The sequence below is a fragment of the Lynx rufus genome, unplaced genomic scaffold (assembly GCF_022079265.1).
Source record: "Lynx rufus isolate CCGP_SWC_20201006 ecotype Redwood Valley unplaced genomic scaffold, mLynRuf1.p SCAF_11, whole genome shotgun sequence".
Lineage (NCBI taxonomy): Eukaryota > Metazoa > Chordata > Mammalia > Carnivora > Felidae > Lynx > Lynx rufus.
Window position 1 is genome coordinate 11,757,452 of NW_025814825.1, and position 21,555 is coordinate 11,779,006.

A 21,555-nucleotide genomic window follows, 5' to 3' on the forward strand; every position below is an offset into this window, starting at 1 on the left:
ACGTGGAAGGAACTCAAGGCATGGGGGGTGGACCTCAGATGTGGGGTTTTCTCTGAGTTGAAATGCTGTTTTTATTTTTTTTTTAATTAAAAAAAATTCTTTTTAAGTTTATTTTGAGAGAGAGAGAGAGAATCCCAAGCCCTGTGCTGACAGCGCGGAGCCCGACGTGGGGCTCGAACTCATGAACCATGACATGAGCTGAAGTCGGATGCTTAACCGACTGAGCCACCCAGGCGCCCCATGTTTTTATTTTTATTTTATAGGTAACAGTGCTGTCTGGGAGGAAGGATAGGGAATTAGAGAAGCTGGAGCGAGGCTTTGTACAGAGCTCAGCACTTGTGTTCCTCTGCGTGGAGCTGGCCTGCTGCATGCCAGGCTGGGAGGGTTTCCCTGGCCCACTTTCCAGCCAGGGCAGTGGTTGGATGAGGTTTGCATGGGGGATGCAGACCCTGTCGAGAAGCTGGCAAAAGTGCGGGGTCTTCCTGTGACGTGAACCTGATGCGATACCTGTTGTCTCCCTAAACAGAAAAGGGAGATTTCATTGCCCTGGATCTTGGCGGGTCTTCCTTTCGAATTCTGAGGGTGCAAGTGAATCATGAGCAAAACCAGAATGTTCACATGGAGTCCGAGATTTATGACACCCCGGAGAACATCGTGCACGGCAGTGGAAGCCAGGTGGGTCCCCGCTCCCTTCCCATCAGCCCCAGTGCGCTCCCATGCAGGACCCCCAAGCATTGGTATCTGAGTTCCTGGAAGGAGTCCCTTGTAGATTCACGTGGAGAGGGGCTCTTGGGTGGAAGGGTGTGACCACCTAAAGAGAGTCCACCATCTGGGTAAACTGGTGGCTGGGAGAGGGTCACTGGGACTTGCACAGTGTGGAAGGTGTGAGGAGGGAGCCCAGCAGCTCTGTGGGTAAATGTGTTCATTCTCTAAGGATCCTGGGGTTGGCTCCCCAGCGCAGGTTTAGCAGAGCCCGTGGGTGAAAACGCCCCTTCTTCCAAGGCATTGGCCTCCTCACCCAGCTCACCAGGGGCCCAGGCCTCCCCGGGTGTGGCTGTCACCTTGTGCGGCAGCAGGCATTTGAGTTCATGGCCCCAGGGCTAGTCAGGGGCTCCTGGCTACCGGATTTAATAGCCTCCTAAAGAGCCCTTGGTACAGAATGTCACCACCCCCTTCCCTCACATTTGATACCTGAGGCCCCTCCTTTTCATGGCCCCCCCCCCCCCCGGGAAGGGCTGCCTTCCTTAGCTGGCAAAGGGGCTGTGGGCATGATCAGAAGGGCCCGTTCCCCTTGTCCCGTCTGTCTGGTTGTGGTGAGTGGTGGGGCCTAGCTCACCGAGGACCCCGTGGTCACGGTTTTCCGTCATTCGGTGTCCCGTTAGCCTGTCCCCGGGAGCCGCTCCTGCCGTGGGCCTGTAGATACACTGGCTCCTGCAGCCTGTTGCTTGCCTTCTGAGTCACGGCTGCTGCCCAGGATATGTATTCAGAGCTTGCCAAATATTTGCTTTAGGAAGGGTGTGTTCACGTCAAGGTTCATGACTAAGTTCTCCAGAAAACCCATTTGTTCTGAGCTGGACTTTGAGATGAGACCCAGGAGCCTTCTCCTCTTGACTCCTCTTGACCGTGTTGTTTCTGAATTAACGCGGGTGGGTCCTAGAGCAAGCTGCCTGCCATTTTTTTGTTGTGTTTTATTTTTGGTCTGAGAGAAAAGGGCTAATCCCAGCCATTGACCTGCTCCTGGGGGTCTGGGGTCAGAGCTTGTCCGACCGTGTCAGGGAGAGCATTGAAGAAGACGCCAGAAGAGATGAACCGCTGCTCAGCCGGCCACTGAAACGAGTGTATCACTCACCGGATGGCCGTGCCTGGAGGTTCCCCTGCCCGTGCCTCCCCTACTAGGCCGCACAAACTGGCCCGTTCGTCCGAGGTGGGCCTGAGGGCTGCCAGCTGCTGGGTCCCCGAACCCCGCCCAGTGGCTGCTCATTATTCCTTTGTGCAGGTGGCCCACAGCCCCGCCTTGGGTCCTGCTCTTTGCGCTTGGCAGCACCGACCTCTTACTGTCTGTTCCCCACGTCCCGGGGTCGAGCCGCGTCTGCTTGGTGCCCTCATCATCAGGACTCTCTCCCTGGGCCAAGACATTCCGGTGCTGTGTGACTTCACCTTTGAGGAGCAGGGCTTGTCAAGAGGGTGCCCACTGGCTATATTCACTTGCCCAGTGACTTCCTTCTTCCGGCGCCCGCAGGACCTCCTCTCTCCCAGCCTCTGTCTCTGTCTTCTCAGCTCCAGGATCACTTTGTTTCCTGCTGTCTGTCTCTTCCTCTTCCCCTTTCAAACGGTCTGCAAAGAAAAGGTGACGAGGATGGTGATAATGGTGGTAACGGTCGTGTGTTCTTACAGCAATACTTCCGTGATGCTCGTTAGGTCCACATCCCTGCTGTAAGCACTTTGCGTGGAGTGACTCCTTTAGCCATCGCAGTGACCCTCTGGGGCAGATGTCATCATTCTCCCCATTGTACAGATGAGAAAACTGAGGCTCAGATGTTAAGTGACCAGCCCCTTGGGTCACACAGCTCATAAGTGATAGAGCTGAGGTCTGCACCCAGGCAGTCCGGCTCCAGATGTTTCTGTTTTAGCAACGTGGAACACCCTCAGGCTGGGTCTTGTCTTTATTGTCTTTATCGAGAGTTTTTGATGGTGAGGAAACGTGAGGGCTGTGGGCAAGGAGGAGGGCCCAGGGGATGAAGAAGAAGGTTGGCAGTTGAGAATAGGGATGAAACAGGAAACTCTCCTCCAGAAGTTTGAAGTTAGAAATAAGTATTAGTGGCCCATTTTTCTGAGATCTCTGACCAGCCTGGAGGGTGGAGGCCAGGGGCCCCACTGTGCCCGGACTCACAGTCTGTGAACAGTCCTGAATTCGTGGGGCTGTGATCCCACGTTCTGTAATGTGCAGGAATTTAAATAGAGTTTTACACTTTTATCTAGAATAATAGTAAACTTATAGAAAAGCTTTAAGAAGCACAAAGAGCTCCCCTATATGCCCTCATCCAGATTTGCTTTATATTTTTCTTCCCCTTTTCTACACACACACACACACACACACGGTATCCCAAAGGCTCAGTTCAGCTTTAAGCTTTAATAAGTCTGGAAGCATAAATGCAGCCTTTCTTAAAACATCAGTTAGCTTTGGGAATTTTGAATGATAAATGTTTAAATTCTTGTTTTAGTCATCGTTTGCCATTTTCAACTGGAGAAACTGAATTTCCGTGTGGGGATTTTTAAAATCACGATCATGTTGTTAGGAGGGGGAAAATAGTGCTTTTTAGACCCTGAAATTTTGAGCCCAGCGAGGCCGGGTAACTTCCCCGCCTGGTTGGTCACAAGCATACTTAGTGTGGCGGTGGCTTCCTGTCTCTTTGAGCAGGCTTGTGGCTCCTGGAACTGTGGGCGTTTCACAACCGCGGCGTTTCCTTCTCGACAGAGCCCTTGGGGGTGGCTGTGTTCCGTTTGGGTCTGGGAGCTGGTTACAGCGCCTCCCCCGTGCGAATCCGTTCCTGCAGCCTGCGTTCTCCCTGCTCCTTCCTGCCTGCAGCCTGGCCTTCCTCTCACCCAGCCCTCTCGGTTGAGGGCCACAGGGGGGCCTGGAGCTTGTGACAGCCGATGACGCGGGGCTTGCTGACGGACTTAGGAATGGGTTTATATTACTTGGAAATGTAGGTCGCAGGAAGCTTAGCCGGGCTTCTCCAGGGAAGGTGGTCATGTGTCTCTTTAGTCGGACTCACTGGCTGCAGCCATCGTCTGAGTAATAGTGACTCAGGGACAGAGGCTCCTAGATCAGAATCGGCAGGTTTTCCTTCACGCTGGCAGGAAAGTCAGAATTTAGAGCTAGGTCGGGAGCATCTGGGGGAAGTTGGGGAATAGGAATAATGACTTCTGGCCCCCTCTCAAGGATATCCCTGCAAGGAAAGCCTTTGGGAAGATAGCCTTGTCTGGGTACACGGGCTGGGGTTGCTTCCTGTGACCATGTGGTCAGCTCTGCCAACACTGCCTTCTTCTGGCCTTCTAGAAGCTCTGTAGCTGTGTCAATCCTGTACATGAGGGAGGTCTAGTGTAATAACAGCCATGTGAAAAAGACAGAGGGTGACCTAGACTGTGGCATGGTGCCCCAAAGAGTGTATGTATACTTTGATTACATTAATGAAGGTATAGAGCTAAGGAAAAGGGAGGTTCTTCATTCCACTAAGCTTTCCTGTGTTCAGAACACATATGAAACATTATATTCAATTCTGGATGCATTGTATTTTATTTATTTATTTTTTTAAAGTTTATTCATTTAGTGTGTGTGTGCGCGCGTGAGAGAGAGAGAGAGAGAGGGAGCAGGGGAGGGGCAGAGAGAGAGAGAGAGAGAGAGAGAGAATTCCAAGCAGGCTCTACACTATCAGTGTGCCCGACACGGGTTTCAAACTCTTGAACCGTGAGATCATGACCTGAGCTGAAATCAAGAGTTGGATGCTTGACCGACTGAGCCACCCAGCCACCCTGATTCTGGATACATTTGAGACAAGGGGAGGTATTTGATCCTAAAAGGTTGGCTTAGAGGTGGTGAGCCTTCCATCATGGACAGTATTCATACAGAGGCTAGGGAAACAGCGTTCTGTGTTCTTTCCAGTGGATTCTAAGATGCGTGTGTTTACCCCAGGCAATGTGTTGTGGAGCAGACAAACTAAGACTAAAATCCACTGAACAAATTGTGGTGTGTTCATACCACAGAATCCTATGCAGCAGGAGAGCGAATGGTCTCTAAAGGCACACCTCAGCCCGGACGATTCTCTGACACATCATGTCCAGTGAAAGAACATGTCCTTGTTGCATTTATGTGCGACAGAAAAACAGCACAACGAACCCAGAGTGCTGGAAGTCAGAGTGGCTGCCGACTGCCCTTGTGGGGTTAGGTGGTGGCAGTGACCGCAGGGGACATATGGGAGGCATCTGGGTGCTGGTGACACAGGCGGGCGAGCCTTTGAGAATCCGTGAACCCTGCGCCTAAAGGATGTGTGCGCTTTTCCACGTGTGCGTATCACGCTTCAGGAAAGAGTAAAAGTATGACCGTCTGAAGACTGCTGAATCGCTCAGGTGGGCTAGAGGCTGTGACCCTCCCGTAGCGTTGGGAATTTACACAGACGGCGGGAGATAGGGATACAGATACAGGGAAGGGGCCGGAAAATGCCCCACCTGGGAGGGGGCCATGGAGACCACTGCCTGTGCCTTCTGGAGGGTGAGGTGATTTCCTCTTATTTTAAAATTTCTTCAGCGCCCAGTTAGGCAGACCATGGCCGCCCACGGGCCGGTCCCGATGAAAGGGTTTGAACCGCTTCCTGAGCTGTGCTGGCCCGCAGGGAGGTCTCCTTGTAAGGGACTCTTTCTCTAGCCTTCACAGCCAGTGCGGCTTTCCCAGAGGGGCGCTCTTCTCCCTCTTGCAGAGGGAATTGTTTACCTCTTTCCCTGAAATGCCCGGTCCCCTGTCCCCTGTCCCTGTCCTGACTGCTTTTGCGCTTTCTTTAGCTTTTCGATCACGTCGCCGAGTGCCTGGGAGACTTCATGGAGAAGAAGAAAATCAAGGACAAGAAATTACCTGTGGGATTCACGTTTTCCTTCCCTTGTCGGCAGTCCAAAATAGACGAGGTAAGGACACGCTGGGACTGGCGGGCCCCACAGAAGCCCTAAAGAGGGAAAGCTGATGAGCCCTTCGGCCCGATTCTTTTTCCCTTTTGCTCACCGGATGGCCTGCATGTCTCGTATTTTTCTTAAATAGAAACATTTGTAGGAGTTAACGTGAGGTCACCATCTTGTGTTTATCCGTCAATTACTTAAGTGATTTACATACTTCTAGAGACGAATCATGGCGTTTGTGGCCATTAGGTAAGGAGAGACATTTGTGAAGCTCAAGCAAGTGAAGGAAGGGAAGGTAGGTTTGGTGACAGTGAGAGAGGCTGCCGAGCCTTCTGTCAGAGATGTACCGCGTGGTGTTCACCTGGAGGCCATCCTGGTTCCGGGGAATCTGGTCAGGATCCCACGCCTCGGGCCCAGGGCCGCCTCTCCACAGCTTCTGCCAGTGCCTGGCTCCAGCCCCAGAGACGCTGTTGGTTCCCCTTCTGACCTCCAGGTGGATCGTTGCACCCCCCTTGCTGTCCATTCATTCATTCACTCACCTGTTTAGTGAGGAAGGACTCCGGCATAACTCCGTGGCCCCATTGTACCTCAGCATACTGCCGGGATACAAAATAAGTGGATGCGACCTTGTGCCTTTTCTTCATGGAGAGACAAAACACACACACAGGCAACCTGTGAACAGACTCCTGTAACAGGGACCGCGATGGTTGACATTCCGGAGGGGCCATCGGGTACCAGGCTCCGTCCTGAGGCGCACGTCACAGTTAACACACGTGATCTTCAGACACCCCGTGAGTGAAGTGCTTACGGTTCCCGGTTTACAGATTGAGGAAACTGAGGCGTGGAGGGATTAGGCACCTGCCCAAGACCACCCGGCCAGGAGGGAGCAGAGCCCAGACCAGCTGTGGGCAGAGCTAGCTGAGGGGAGCCACTGGTGTGGCTCCAGAGCCTGTGCAGGATGGTAACATTGTGGTGCCCTCCGCACTCCTGGGCAGCTCCCCTGTGCCTCTTTATCAGTCGGGTCAGTGCCCTGTCCTGGGCACCGCGTCATGCTCCTGGAGCCCTTCCGTCTGTCCGATTTGTGTAATTATGTCACGCTAGAGCGAGAAGGGGCTTGAGAGCTCCGTAGGCCAAGCCCCTCCTTCCTCAGATGGGAAAGGAAGCCTCCCAAGGTCACAGGTCTTATTAATCGCAGATCTAGGACCAGAGTCCCTGGGCACCCCCTCACCTAGTCCCTGCTCCCCCGACCGCTCCCCCCAGTTAAAGACCTCGAAACACTGCTGTCCTCCTGTCTCCAAAAGGACCGCGGTGGCCACTCTAGACTCTGGTATCTGGCCCTGCGGCACCTCCAAGGTGTTCATGTCACTTTCGCTTCTAGGGTGTCTTCCCAAACCTTTTCTCAAAGCCTGTTGTTGGTACTAAGTTTCCCTTTGCTTCTGAGAGTGGAGACGTGACAGTCACGCCCCCTGGGCAGAGACAGTGTTGACATCCCCTCCCACCGTGAGAGGTGGGGGACGGTTTCAGAAGCGACTCATTTGCTTGCTCCTTTGTTCACCGGTGGCTATTGACCAAGTGCTATCCCCATGCGGGGCTAGGCCCTGGGAGAGAACGGGGAGCAGATGGGGCCTGCCCCCCAGAAGGTGCAATCTTTCTGGGAAGAAGGCATGGCAGAAGGGGGAGAGAATGTCCCCAGAGCAGGAGAGCCCCCCAGAGCAGGGCAGATAGCCCGGTAGAGGGGCTTTGCAGGCAGAGGAGCTAGAGGCAGGGCCCCCACCCACAGGCCTTGACCCCCATCCGGGGAGGGCTTCCTAGGCCGGGCCATGCTGCCTGCCAAGAAGCCAGCGGACCGCAGACTAATTAGCCATCCAAGGGGCCTGTGCCCACTCCTCAGGGATGCCTGGAATCTTCAAGATTGTCCAGATCTAGACCAGCTGCCTTGTCCCACAGGTGAGCAAAGTGACTCTCAGAGGAATTCGGGGAGCTGCCCAGAAGGAAACGGGCAGAGGTGTGAGAATAGGACTCGCCTGCTGATTTCCAGCCCCGCATTCCTTCCACAACATTCTCGGAGGCCTCTTGGGGGTTGGGATTGAGGGGAAGAAAGCAGTGTCCAGGGATTTTTGGAATGCCTGGCTTAGCAGCAGGCCGCTGCCGAGCAAAGAACCACAAACTCTCCCAAACACGCACCCTTCTGTGCGCCTTACAGGCCGCATGGCTTTCGCCGTGAGCCGGGGCAGCCCGTGTGTGGGCAAACTCCCATCCCAGCCCCCAGGGGCCCACGGGACCTGAGCAGTAACAAGTCTTCCCAGCCCTGCCGCGTGTATGGCAGCTTTCTCCTTTCAGAGAACAACACTCAAGTATCACAAGTATTCTTTTGTTCAGTATCTTGGATTAAAAAGAATACGAGAGCAATACGTAAAGCTATCGAAACAATATGAAGGTACAAAGTAAAAAGTACAATTCTGACCCTTCCCCATTCCCAAGTGAATGACCGCTGGCTGTCTCTCCATTTGATGTCTCACAAGCACAAATGGATCGTATTGTATTGCTGCTCCCAAACGGGGGTTAAAGTCCCAAGTCGGGGACGAGGCATACATCGTATTTAGTCGCTATTCCCCTGCAATCTCTAGGACCTGGCTTTAGAAGTTCGGTGGCCAAGGATTATCTTGGCATTTTGTTTTCCTGCCCAACTTGGCTCGGCCTCTCTTTCCCTGGGGCTGTGGAAGCCGGGACCTGGCTTGCAGGTGGGGAGGGGTGATCAGGCAATGACGGGATTTCTCTTGTTCTCTTTTTAAATGGAGTCTGGCTGAACCGCTTGTCCTCTCTGGGCCTCTGCTTTGTCACTAGTCTTGAGCAGCCTCCCCGGGGACCTGGGGGTTCTGGAGGCCTCCCGGCCCTCGTCCAACCCCCATCTGCTCTCCTTTGCAGGCCATCCTGATCACCTGGACAAAGAAATTTAAAGCGAGCGGAGTGGAGGGAATGGATGTGGTGAAGCTGCTTAACAAAGCCATCAAAAAGCGCGGGGTAACTTTTGGGGCCGCCTGGAGGTGGGGGAGTGTGGGGAGAAGTCTGTGATCTAAAACAGACCAGGCCCTTCCGCGGGGCAGGAGCGCACGGCCTGAGGCATCACGTGGGTGTCTCGAAGACCCAGGCAGATGAATGGTGGGGGTCCACGGCCCCGAAGGTTGGGGTGGCTCAAAGCAGGGGTCTCCGAAGTGCCGCCCGAAGGAGCCAGGCCCTTGGGCGGGGGGAGCGCTGGGCCGTGCGGGGAGCTGACGCGGTCGGGTGCCGCCGGTGCGCACGGAACGAGGGCAGTCAGTGCACGGATGTGGTGCGGTGCTTTGTAGAGGGCTGTGGCTCTGTGCGCAAGATCCGCTCTGGAAAGACTCTTAAGCCAGGTAATTAAGATGACTGTGCAGTTTCCCTAATGTAATTACCGCGCTCTGATCCAGCCGACTCGAGTGCCGGCAGCAACGAGAGCAGCGCCACTCCCAGGAGCAGGGGTGGAAACGGGAGCTCTCTTGCCACGCTCTCTTGAAGGTTGGTGACCTCCGCTCCCATGCGAGAGTGGACGGTGACACCCCCTCATGTGTCCCCAGGACTACGATGCCAACATTGTGGCTGTGGTGAACGACACGGTGGGGACCATGATGACCTGTGGCTACGACGACCAGCAGTGCGAAGTCGGCCTCATCATTGGTAACGTCACCTCCTCCTCATCCGTCCCTTCGGCTGGTGTGTCCGGAGGGCACAGCCTCGTCTCCTGATTTTGTGGTGGTCACACCTTCTGATCGTGTCTCTCACTCCCAGGCACTGGCACCAACGCGTGCTACATGGAGGAACTGAGGCACATTGACCTGGTGGAAGGCGACGAGGGCAGGATGTGCATCAACACGGAGTGGGGGGCCTTTGGGGACGACGGGTCCCTCGAAGACATCCGCACCGAGTTCGACCGGGAGATAGACCGTGGCTCTCTCAACCCTGGGAAGCAGCTGTGAGTCCCACCTTTTCTGAAGACTCGTGCACATGACTTAGGGGACACTTAACGAAAGGTGTGGGTTGTGAGATGATAGGGGCAGAAGGCAGGTAGTCACAAAGGGAGAAGCCCAGCAAATTTGCGGGACCCGTCACTCCTGCTGTGGATAGATACGCAGCTGTGGTGACTGCCGCTTTAAAAGCACGTTTTGAATGATTGTCTCTTTGTCTAATTACACTCTTAATTGCGTCCTCATAAAAAATCTTGGAAATTAGAAATACAGAAGCACTCGCAGAAAGCTAAGGTTCAGAAGCACTGTAGAAAACTAGCATTGCCACTCAGAGCGAGCGGGGCCATGAGGTAAGCAGGGCATCAGCTGAGCAGAGAGAGTGAGTGTCCACTCATTCGATGCTACTTCTTGAGAGCTCTGTGCTAGGCTCCGAGGACAGAGCAGGACCTTCCTGTCCAGTACTTAAGAGCTAGTTGGGGAGGTATGTCCCACGTGTAAATGTTGGTTATGCAGAGGAGTGAGTGCAAACCATTTGAGTCATATAGACCTTAGGGAGACGGGAGAAGGGAGAAACTTCTTCCGTGTCATGGATAGGCGGATGGGTCAGAGTTGATAAAGAGCATCAGACTTACTGGGTCAGTTATTTTTGGCCTTGGAGAGCTGCCGAGGTATGAGTGACATTATTCAGGACAGACATTAGTGTGGGCATTTCTGGATAGGAGCTGCTTACTTCCTGAAGTGCATATGCCCCTGTTTTTCTGCGATGCCCCTGTGCTAGCAGCACTCTGATCAACCCCCCAGCAGCCTTATCCTGGGATCGGATGCTATCAGTGTGCTGACAGGTGCTCAACCCTGTTGGCTTAGCGGTCCTTATCTTTTTTTCTTTTAATAATTTTTAAAAAATTTATTTATTTTGACAGAGAGAGATCATGCGATCAAGGAAAAGGCAGAGAGAGAGGGAGAGAGAGAGAATCTCAAGCAGACACCATGCTGTCAGCACAGAGTCCGATGTGGGGCTTGAACTCGCAAACCATGAGATCATGACCTGAGCTGAAATCAAGGGTCGGACACTTAACTGACTGAGCCACCCAGGCACCCCTTAGCAGTCCTTAACTTGTGCCAGAGAGAAATGGGAGTTCTTTTGTCATTTTGAAACCCATCACCCAAAAATCTCCATAGCCTAGGCTGGGTGATTGGGCTTTCCACCCGAATTAATGGAATCCCATAAGTGGGCAGCCCCCCTCCACTGGTAATGGTGGTGGTGAATAAACTAGGTTTCTCAGAAAGAGAATGCCAGGTTCTTAGATCCAGAGTTGGACATCAACTCTGCATCCAGAGACTGGGGTACCAGCTTGGAGATAAAGGAAGCCTGTTCCAAAGGTTTTTTCTTCCCCCCAGTCCATTCACCTAACTTGCGGCACTAAAACCTGACCCCATGTGACATGAAGCTGTTTACTGTGCCTACTTTACAGTTCACTGGAGATCTGTGGATGTGCTTGATCACATCATTATCTCAGGTACCTCTGGGGATATTCTGTAATATGTGCCTGTGTATCACAGTGCATCTCTAAAATTCTCACGGTTCCACATTCCCAAGCATATGTGACCCCAGGGGTTTCAGATCAGAGATTATGTACCCGTACCCGTTGTTACTATCAATCATTTAATCAGAAGTCGCCCTTCTCAGGGAGCAGGGCAGTTACCTGTGATAACTGAGCAGATGTGACCCAGGCCCATGTCTGGTCCATATCCTCAGCCTCAGCGCAGGAATCCCACGTAGCTTGGGTGGAAGCCTGGATTTCTCTGCCGTCTATTTTGAAGTATTTCTGAATTTTCTAAGGGACTGAACTGTATCCCCAGGCTGAACTGTGAACTGGGCTCACAGTTGCCTTGCAACAAACATTTTTGGAATGGTGGTTGGATAGATGCATAGATAGAGATGGATGGATGGATGGTGGATTAAGCAGGAGGAGTGAGGATGGAAAGGTGGATGGATGGATAGATGGATAGATGAATGGATGGATGGATGGGGGTGAATGGGGAAATAGAGAATGGATGGAAGGATGGATGGGGGTGGATGGGGAAATGGAGAATGGGTAGATGGGGAAATGGAGAATGGATGGATGATGGATGGATGGATGGATGGATGGGTGGTATATGGGGAGGTAGCTAGATGGGGAGGAGATGGGTGGTGAATAAACAGGTGGTTGGGTGGAATAGTGAAGGGTGGGGTGAAGTCAGTCTTCTCCAGTGTGTTTCCCTGTTTACTGGTCACCATAGGTCGGGTCTTGTTAAGAACAATGCTAAAGAGGTGATGGATTCTTGAGTTACATCACATATTCCTGGAAAGAGGCTATTGGCCAGAGAGTTTTTTGCCAAAGCAAATTTTTGCTCTTTCCTAGGTACCTTGCCTAAGTTTTGGAGTTTTCCTTATTCTGTGCAAATGCCAGATTTTGGTTCTTGTCAGGGAGAGGTGTCTGCTCCATTTGACTGGTGGGAAAATTAAGGCAGTGTGATAGGACAAGCTGGCCCAAGACTCTCTTGAGGGTTGATGTGGCTTAGGTTTAGGGTTTTCTGCCCTATTTGAAAGTTTGAGTTTTTAGAGTGACCTTCTAGAATATCTAAGACTCATCTCTTACCATTTATGGACCAACATCATCAGTGGTGGTCTGGAGGAGTGGTTTTTCATCGCTGATTGCTCATCGCCTTTACGTAAAGGCCTTTTATTTATATTTATTATTATTATTATTAATGTCATTATTATTATTATTATTATTATTATTATTTTAAGCTTATTTATTTTGGGGGAGAAAGAGAGCATGCATGCACACAGGGAAGAAGCAGAGAGAGAGAGAGAGAATCCCAAGCCGGTTCCCTGCCACCAGCTCAGAGCCTTATACTGGACTTGAATTCATGAACCACGAGATCATGACCTGAGCCCAAGTCAGGAGTCAGACGCTTAACTAGGCACCCCCATAAAGGCCTTTAAAAAACATATTGTAGCCCCGGCATCCCCTCACCCTACCCGCCTTCCTCCCAATTCTGACCCAGTTGGCCCGGGTCGGGACCTGTCCTTAAGAGCCTAAGAGCTCTCCAGGTGATTCCATTTTTTAACCAGGGTTGAAAGTGTAAGTGTGTGGGATTTGTGCAAAGGCCTTCGGTACCCAGACGGACTCCAGACCACTACACACGCACTCATTCATTTTGACTGAAGTTTGCGTTTACTGAGTACCAACTGTATACATTTGGCCAGGAAGGGTATCGTCACGGTAGCTCTGTGGCTCCTGCCTGCACTGGTGATAACTACTTTCAGGATAGCAGGGGACAGCCCTGAGTACCCAGCAACCCTAGCCTTACCCCAGAGTTAGGAGGTGTCTCTCTAGAAGGGATCAGATATTCAGCTTCCTCCCTACCACCCTTCCACACTAGGCCTGTTCTGGTCACATGCCTGTCTCCTACTACAGATTTGGGTCCCACCTTCTGTGATTTTTAATTCTCCGTCTCGTCCCCTCCTGTCTTCTTGGACTCCTTAATCTTCTTTTTCCGTGTCGTGTCTGGAATTTTGAATCCCGTTGCCCTATGTGATTCCTTATCACATCCTTCAACATGCAAGGAGCCACATGTCCCCCAAGAGAGCAGCAGCAGTGACCATGACAGCAGGATGCTTTGACCTGCAGAATTCTTTGACCTGAACGCTAGTGAAGTCAGTCCCCAAACACCTTTTCTTATGGTTGCTCTGCCGGCTCCACGGAACCTCTCCAAAGCTCTAATCCTGCTTAGCGTGGCCTCAGACCTCTCCCACTTCTCTGGTCCCGGGCGGCCCATTGGAGCGGACCCCGGCTGCCAGGGGAGCTCCCGATCGGCATGCGAGTCCTTGCTCCCCTTGTGTGAACATGACCCCCAGCCCGCCCTTGCCAGCCTGTCCCCAGGCCACGTGGGTGTCGGCCCTGCCTGTGCCCACCGGCCGGCGGGAAGGCTGCGGCTCCTTGGTGTTTGTGGGCACTGAGTGCTAGGAGGTGAATCACGGCTTGCCTGGTTACTTGGCTTCACTTGAGCAGAGCATGTTGAGCATGTTGGTTGAGGAGCCCTGCTGTGTCCGTGAGCCTTTGGCTTGAGCTGAGCGAGGCTCATCAGAGGTGCTTTTTCCTGGCTTTGCTGCTCTGACAGGGGTTCTAGGAAAAGGGGATGATGGGGTCCATGTGTGGAAGAGACGTCGTGTAGAAAAGGGAGATCGTTGTGAGTGTCTCCAGAGGGCGAAGTGAAAAGCAAGGGGCAGAAGGTGCCAGGAGGCTGATTTTGGCTCATCCTAAGGGCGGGAACCTTTTCTGTTGTCACGCTGCCCAGTGGGGGCAGGCTGCCTCAGGAAGGAGTGAGCTGATGAAGGTAGACAAAGAGACAGGGTTGGGGGTGGGGCTGGGTGGGGCTGCTAGCATGACAGTAATAGCTGACATTAAATGACATTGCCCATGAGAGAGGCAGAACAGCACAGCGGTTAGAGCATAGCCTCTGGTGTGGAACTGGGACGGTGACCATGGGCACGTTTTATAACCTCTCTATGCCTCAGCTTCCTCATCTGCAAAGTGGGGATAGTGATATTGTCTACCTCATAGGGTTTTAGTGAGGATCAAATAAGTTACTACATGGGAAGTGCTTAGTAAAGTGGGATGCGTAGCAAGGGCAGACATTCTAGCACTTTGCCCCTGTTAACTCCTATCCTCTGCCCAGCGGCCTTAGCGGTAGGCCCTGCCGTTATCCCCATATTCTGGGTGAGGGGATCGAGAAGTAAGTAGCACAGGAAGCCGCCGAGCCGGGATTGAGCCCCGGGCAGTCTGGCTCCTGCCTGCTTCGAGATTCCGGCTCGGGGCTGTGCAGAGGCCGTTCCCACAGGTACCTGGGGCGGCAGCTGGGCAGCCGGGCCTCAGAAAGGCCTGAGTCCTGCCGGGGATCCTCGACACAGCTGTGGCTGGGGCGGTCCTGTCTGGTCCTGTCAGGAGCAGGAACAATGAGAGCGGTGTTTCTCTGCGCCCTCGTCGGGGCGAGGGAGGGCCAGGCGCTCAGGTCCCAGCAACATCCCTGGCTCCCGGGCCTGGCTCTGAACGGAACAGATTGTTTTGCTGTGTCACAGCCAGCTCTGGGTGTGCCAGCTGGCCTCCCTCGGAGGAGAGGCAGGCCACCTGGACGTGGACCTGCCTCTCTGATCTGTCCGGCTCAGGGCTTCCTCCTGGGCCCTGCCCAGCCAGCATTCGGGGCCTGAGTCTGGCTCAGGTGTGGCGCGGAGCCCTGGTCCGTGGTAGCCTCTCCTCTGCAGCGTTGGGCTCAAGGTGGCCGCTGCAGTTACAGAGCCCACGCCTCGTGCCCCCCCCCCCCCCCCGCCCAGGGACACAAGAGAGGCAATTCGCTCTGTGACTGGCCCGTGGCTGTGCGCCGCCCGAGCAGCGGGATGAGCTGATTGGCTTTAAGCTACTCAGAGCCCTCCCCTGGCATTTAGGGTGAGGTCAGTGGGAGAGGAATGGGCACCCCAAAGCAAATTTTTGCCCCTTTTGGCTAGAGAAGGGGAACATGGATGCCAGGGAGGTGGCCGGTGACAGGAGTCCCATGGGAAATGGCTGTGTTTCAGCCCCATCGTCTACTCAGCCTTCCCTCAGAGAAGGCATTTACCTGTTCTGACTGAGCTGGGAAATGGAGAGAATGTTCCCCAGCCACCTCCTTCTCTCAGGGCTTGGAGCCTCCCTACTGGAGTGATGGGGACGAAAACCCTTTAAAAAGCATAGCAAAGGGGCACCTGGGTGGCTCCGTCGGTTGAGCGTCTGACCTTGGCTCAGGTCATGATCTCACGGTTCATGAGTTTGAGCCCCGTGTCAGGCTCTGTGCTGACAGCTCAGAGCCTGGAGCCTGCGTTGGATTCTGTGTCTCCCTCTCTCTCGGCCCCTCCCCTGCTGACACTGTGTCTCTCTCTCTCTCTCTCTGTGTCAAAACTAAATAAACATTAAACAAATTGTTTAAATAAAAAATAAAAATAAAAAGTATAGCAAAGGGGCGCCTGGGTGGCTCCGTCGGTTAAGCGTCTGACTCTTGATCTCAGCCCGGATCTTGATCTCAGAGTCGTGGGTTTGAGCCCCATGTTGGGTTCTGTGCTGGGCGTGGAGCGTACTTTAAAAAAGAAAAACAAATAAATAAAAATAAAAAATAAAAGGCAGAGCATAGAGTTGTATAAGAAATGATCATATTCTCATTTCTGTCTGGGGGCCTCCAGTCTCACCTCCAGGCAGCCTTCCCCGCCTGTCCCTGCTTACCTCCTCTGTCCACCTAGGGATAGGTGTGGGGTCTAGAGGAGTCACCCCTCCCCCACTGCTGTCCCGTCAGTCACCATTTAGTCACATGGTTGTGTGTGGTTTTGCCTGCCGGCGGGACCATGAGCTCAGAAGCCCGAGGCAGTGGCTCCCTCTCCCTCCCCTCTGTCTGTCCTATTCCTCATGAGCTGCCCCTGGGGTACCCACGTAGGAAGGACCTGACAGGTGCCATACACTTTTCTCCTGCAGGTTTGAGAAGATGGTGAGTGGCATGTACTTGGGGGAGCTGGTTCGACTGATCCTGGTCAAGATGGCCAAGGAGGGCCTCTTATTTGAAGGACGGATCACCCCGGAGCTGCTCACCAGGGGGAAGTTCAAGACTAGTGATGTGTCAGCCATTGAAAAGTAGGTGCCGCCCCTCAAGGCTTTCTCTTTTCCTTCGCTCCAGCCCCTCCCCATCCCCACCTGCACACACAGGGGAGATTACAGCCCAGGGAGTAGATGACTCCAGTGGTGAACGAGACGCTCACTGAGCCCGGGGCCTGGGCTTGGAAGCCTCCCTGCACATAGTAGGACCTTCTGTAGACTGTGTTCCAGGGAACCCTGGGGATCTCAAGATAAGGTATTCCGTGAAGAATCAGGAATTACTAAATCCTCCATTTAGAGATTTACAGTACTCATTAGCATGGTAAAGAGAGCCCAGTTCACTTTGGCTAACTTATAATTTCCCAAACTTCTTTTATGCCTGAAATGCCCTCCCACTACTCCCCCCAATTCTCTCACCTGTTAACCGCCAGACATGTTCCCTGGCACAAGTTGGGGAAACATCGATTAACAGCTGAGACAGGGCAGATCGACATGGGAGGAAGGAGTCCAGCCAGAAACCTGACTGCTACCTTTCGGCCTCAACTTGAGAAACCCGGATTTCTCTGCCTTGACTGTTACTTGCGGGCTTTCACCCTGAGAGGGAAGAGGGTAAACTTGATCCCACAGCCGTTTGAAGTGGTTGGGCACCTCCAAGTCTGAAGGACTCCTTTCTTGTGGCCGGCCTCCGTGTGCCACCAGGCTCTGTTCCTGGTTTGGAGACATGTAGCCAGGTGAGGCCATCTGCTGAAAGATAGGGCTAGCTTGGTGCTGGAGAAGTCCTTTCATCTCTGTATGAAGCTGTCATTGCCACCGCCCTGCGGTGGTCCTGGAGACTCCGATCGAACCAGTGGCTTCCTAGCTCTGGCTCCTGGGAGAAGATGCCTATGAGCTGTCGGCAGGTAGAGAAGGAGGCTGAGGAGATGGGACAGGGTTTATGTGGACGTACTCCTCTGCCACATCCATGTACGGGCATTTACCTGAGGATCGCTCTCCTTCGGGAACTACCAGGGGAGAGCTGGTGTCAGCGGGGTGCCATGATACTGAGTTCCCAGCCACCTCTCTCCTCCAGCCTCCGGGCTGGCTACTGAGAAGGGAGGGGGCAGGAGGCTCATGGCATGCCCTCAAAGTCATCGACAGAGTCAGGAAATGCCTTCCTTTTGGCCTGCTTCTGGTGTTGGCCCACTGGTTACCACGAAACAAAAGCCCACTTGAGCTAGCTCAGGAAAGCGTGTGTATTGTAATAAAGGCTTTCTCAACAAAACCTAAGCATCCTACCAGGGCAGACAGACGTTCAAAGCATTCCTCTTTAAAATCGGGAGTAAGAGAGGATCCCCCATTTTTATTTAGCATTGTCTGGAGTCGTAGCCAGTGTTGAAAAAGAAAAAAAAAAAAAGAAAGAAAAATTAAAGGTTTAAGAATAAAAAAAAGAGGAAGTAAAAGTATCATTATTTGCAGATGTTAATTGTGTGTATGGAACACCAACAATATCTAGAGGAGTGAATAGAATAATGAGAGGTAAGGGAATCATCTGGAGAGGAGATGCCAAAGTCAATTATATTTCTATATATTGGCAATAATTAAAATGTTAAATAACCCTTTTATTTTAGAATATTTTTAGACTTACAGAAATATTGCAGAGACGGTGCTGTTTGCCCATATCGCTGCCTGAGTTTACCCCATATTAACATCTTACGTTACTATGTTACGTTAAAGTGAACAAAAGATATATACACGTGAATTTATGCCATCTACACCATGTCGTCTGTAATAGTAAAAAAATTATAAAGTACCTCAGAACGAATCTAACAAAAGATAACAAAACGTGTACGTAGAAAATTAAAACTTGACTGGAAAACCTCAAGGGAGTGTAAGCCTCCCAGGGCAACTCGCAGACCCCGAGCGCCGGCGGTCTCCCTGGGTCTCCTAAGCACTGAGCTCCGGGGTGGGCAGCTATGTCTCGCCTCTCCACCTCTCTCCGTGTGCCCGGCGTGTCATAACCCGACCTACTACTATTTTTTCTCCTATTACCTGGTATTTCTTACAGAGTAGACTCCTCCTCCTGTTCTCAGGCATTTGATGTCTTAATTCCATACCATACAACTTTTTTTTTCTTTAAATTTTTTTTAATGCTTATTTTTGAGAGAGAGAGAGAGCGGGCACATGCACAAGGTGGGGGTGGGTACAGAGAGAGAGGGAGACACAGAATCTGAAGAGAGAGAGAGTGGGCACGAGTGGGGGAGGGGCAGAGAGAGAGGAAGACACAGAATCCAAAGCAGGCTCCTGGCTCTGTGCTGACAGAGCGGGGCCCAGACTCACGAGCTGTGAGATCATGACCTGAGCCAACGTCAGACGCTTAACTGACTGAGCCCCCCAGGCGCCCCTCACCTTTCCAGCACTTTCGAACCTCAGTGCTTTGCACTGCCTGATGTGGTCCTTAACCCACGGTTAATTGGCCTCTGACCTCACAGGAATAAGGAAGGCCTCCACAATGCCAAAGAAATCCTGACCCGCCTGGGAGTGGAGCCATCTGATGACGACTGTATTTCAGTCCAGCACGTGTGTACCATTGTCTCATTTCGCTCTGCCAACCTGGTGGCTGCAACGCTGGGCGCCATCTTGAACCGCCTTCGAGATAACAAGGGCACACCCAGGCTGCGGACCACGGTTGGTGTCGACGGGTCTCTTTACAAGACGCACCCACAGTGAGTCTGCCCTTTGCTATCATTGGTGCTCAGTGCCCATCTGGGCTAAGGACCTCCTCCAGAGGTCAGACTTTTGCACCCAGTGAAGGTTTTTGGCATACAAGAGTGTATCTAGTTCTGGGCAGGAAGGTCAGAATTGCCCACTTGAGAAGTATCTGGCCCTCAGCCCGTTCTCCTGGTGTTGCTTCTGGACTGTCAAGTCTCATTTCATAAGTCTTTTTGGGGATTTCTGTAGCTGCCAGGAGCGCTGGGTGGAACATGTCTGTATCTTAAATCCTCTTGCTTACTCATATTTCGTCAACAACCTTCATCCTCACTGTAGCTCGGGTCAAGGGTGCAATGCCCACATTCTTGTTTTAGAGGTTCCTGTGAAAGGCTCCCCACCCCTCAGACGTGCCTTTTTTAAACGGGCAGCTTGTTGACATTTTGCATCTGAGAGCGGAGAGCCGGAGGGAGCTAGAAGTTGTAAATGGCCCCTGTTGACGATGAGGGGCAGTCACCGTGCTGCCTCCTGGTGTAGTGAACGCCTTAGCTGCAGAAGCCTTTTGTGGTACCAAGAACACGGCTTGCACATTTTTTAAAGGCTAAAGGTGAAATTCTGCGTCTATAATTATAGACTAGCTTTTAACAACAGCTCCCTTTGACGTGAGTTTCGCGCAGGACCTCAGGTACTTGGCCACCATATATACGAAGTGTACATAGAGTGGCCTTGTGACGCCCTCACTCCAGTTCTAGCAGGCGTTGAATAATAAACGTTGACTTAAATGGAAATCATTGTCACGAGGGGGCAGGGTTTGAGCTAGTCAGATGCTATTGTCCGTTAGGTTCGTAATTTTATTCCTTCGTATTTTTAAAGTATTTGTAAAATTTTCGATAATGGAGCTAGCTATCATTTTTGGGGGGGGGGTGGTTTCTCGGCAAATGTATGGACAAGAAAGCTTAGGGATTTGTAACATCACATTAAAAAAATTTGTTTTTATTCGTGGGAAAATACACAATCTAGAATTTACTATCTTAACCGCTTTTGAGCGTACAGTTCAGAAGTGTTAAGTACATTCCCACTGTTGGACGACCAGCCCCACCAGCCACCCCCAGAACTCGTCACTGACAGGGTCACCTTTCAATTTTTTTTTTTTTTTAACGTTTATTTATTTTTGAGACAGAGAGAGACAGAGCATGAACGGGGGAGAGTCAGAGAGAACGAGGGAGACACAGAATCCGAAACAGGCTCCAGGCTCTGAGCGGTCAGCACAGACCCCGACGCGGGGCTCGAACTCACAACCGTGAGATCATGACCTGAGCTGAAGTCAGACGCTTAACCGACTGAGCCACCCAGGTGCCCCCAGGGTCACCTTTTAAACGATAATGTTGATTAAATGCGTTTTGTTTTAGAAGTATCGTCTATTTGGTACACAGAAACGTTAGATCACAAAATGACAAAGAGAGTAGAAGTTACGTTTAGTCCTGCCCCCTGGCATTGATCACTGCTAATATTTGGGGTTCTGGTTTCCCTGTTTCCCTTGGCAGGCAGCCTTCCTTCCTGACGACCGACCATAAATTTTGCGGAGGCTCTGTCTCATTGAGTCCTGTCCTAAAGTCCTCCTCTAGCCAATAGAGAATGTCCAGACCCTTGGGGGCAGAGGGAAAGGGCAGGTAAAAATAAAAAAAAACAAGAGTGATTATGAGTGATTGTGGAGCCTGTCCCCAGCGCCAGTAACCAGTCTGAGCTGTTGACGAAGTCAGTCAGTGCCTACCCCACCACTGTCTGGAGATAGTGTCAGTCCTCCTGGACTCCAGGGTGAAGTCACAGGCCCAAGGTCACCTGAGGTGGAAGTTGGAGAGCTCACCTTTGTCTCCTGATGCATCTGATTCCCAAACACCGGGCTGATAATGAGAGTCCTCGTTGCTGCGTGTGACTATTTCATTTTTCCTTCTTACTCCTCTGCATTTGCCAGAGCTTTTCTACAGTGCATGTGTATGACTTGGGGCATGAGCAAATCAGTTCTAGAAAAACGGAATTAAGGTATGGGAAAGGAAGGGGAAGCAGAGGTCCCTGACAGATGGCGCAGTCTAACTATTGTGGCACGCCCCCCTCCCCCCCCAGGTATTCACGACGTTTCCACAAGACTCTGAGGCGCTTGGTGCCCGACTCCGATGTGCGCTTCCTCCTCTCGGAGAGCGGCAGCGGCAAGGGGGCCGCCATGGTCACCGCGGTGGCCTACCGCCTGGCCGAGCAGCACCGGCAGATCGAGGAGACCCTGGCCCACTTCCGCCTCACCAAGGATATGCTGCTGGAGGTGAAGAAGAGAATGCGGGCCGAGATGGACATGGGCCTAAGGAAACAGACGCACGAAAAGGCCGTAGTCAAGATGCTGCCCTCCTTCGTCCGGAGCACTCCAGACGGGACCGGTGAGGGCCTCTTCTGGGGACCAGCATATCCCTCCTGCTTCTCCTACCAGCGACCGAGTGGGGCGGAGGGAGGGTGGCCTCTCCAGTGGTTGTGTTTATTTTGGCAAGAGCTGGAAAACTCACTCAGAACCTCTGTTTTCC

The 21,555-nt window shown here is 52.4% G+C and overlaps 1 protein-coding gene across 2 annotated transcripts in view; it reads left to right on the forward strand.

Annotated features, from left to right (window-relative positions):
• Nucleotides 1-21,555, forward strand: part of HK1 (hexokinase 1) — a 70,444-nt gene that overhangs the window by 31,266 nt on the left and 17,623 nt on the right. The window contains exons 3-10 of one of the 2 annotated variants that reach the window (XM_047072877.1): nucleotides 527-675; nucleotides 5,557-5,676; nucleotides 8,590-8,685; nucleotides 9,261-9,360; nucleotides 9,472-9,655; nucleotides 16,187-16,342; nucleotides 18,772-19,005; nucleotides 21,110-21,414. In XM_047072877.1, the coding sequence (XP_046928833.1) occupies nucleotides 527-675; nucleotides 5,557-5,676; nucleotides 8,590-8,685; nucleotides 9,261-9,360; nucleotides 9,472-9,655; nucleotides 16,187-16,342; nucleotides 18,772-19,005; nucleotides 21,110-21,414 (1,344 nt within the window). The remainder of the gene's footprint in view (nucleotides 1-526; nucleotides 676-5,556; nucleotides 5,677-8,589; nucleotides 8,686-9,260; nucleotides 9,361-9,471; nucleotides 9,656-16,186; nucleotides 16,343-18,771; nucleotides 19,006-21,109; nucleotides 21,415-21,555) is intronic. The other variant, XM_047072878.1, reaches the window with a different exon arrangement.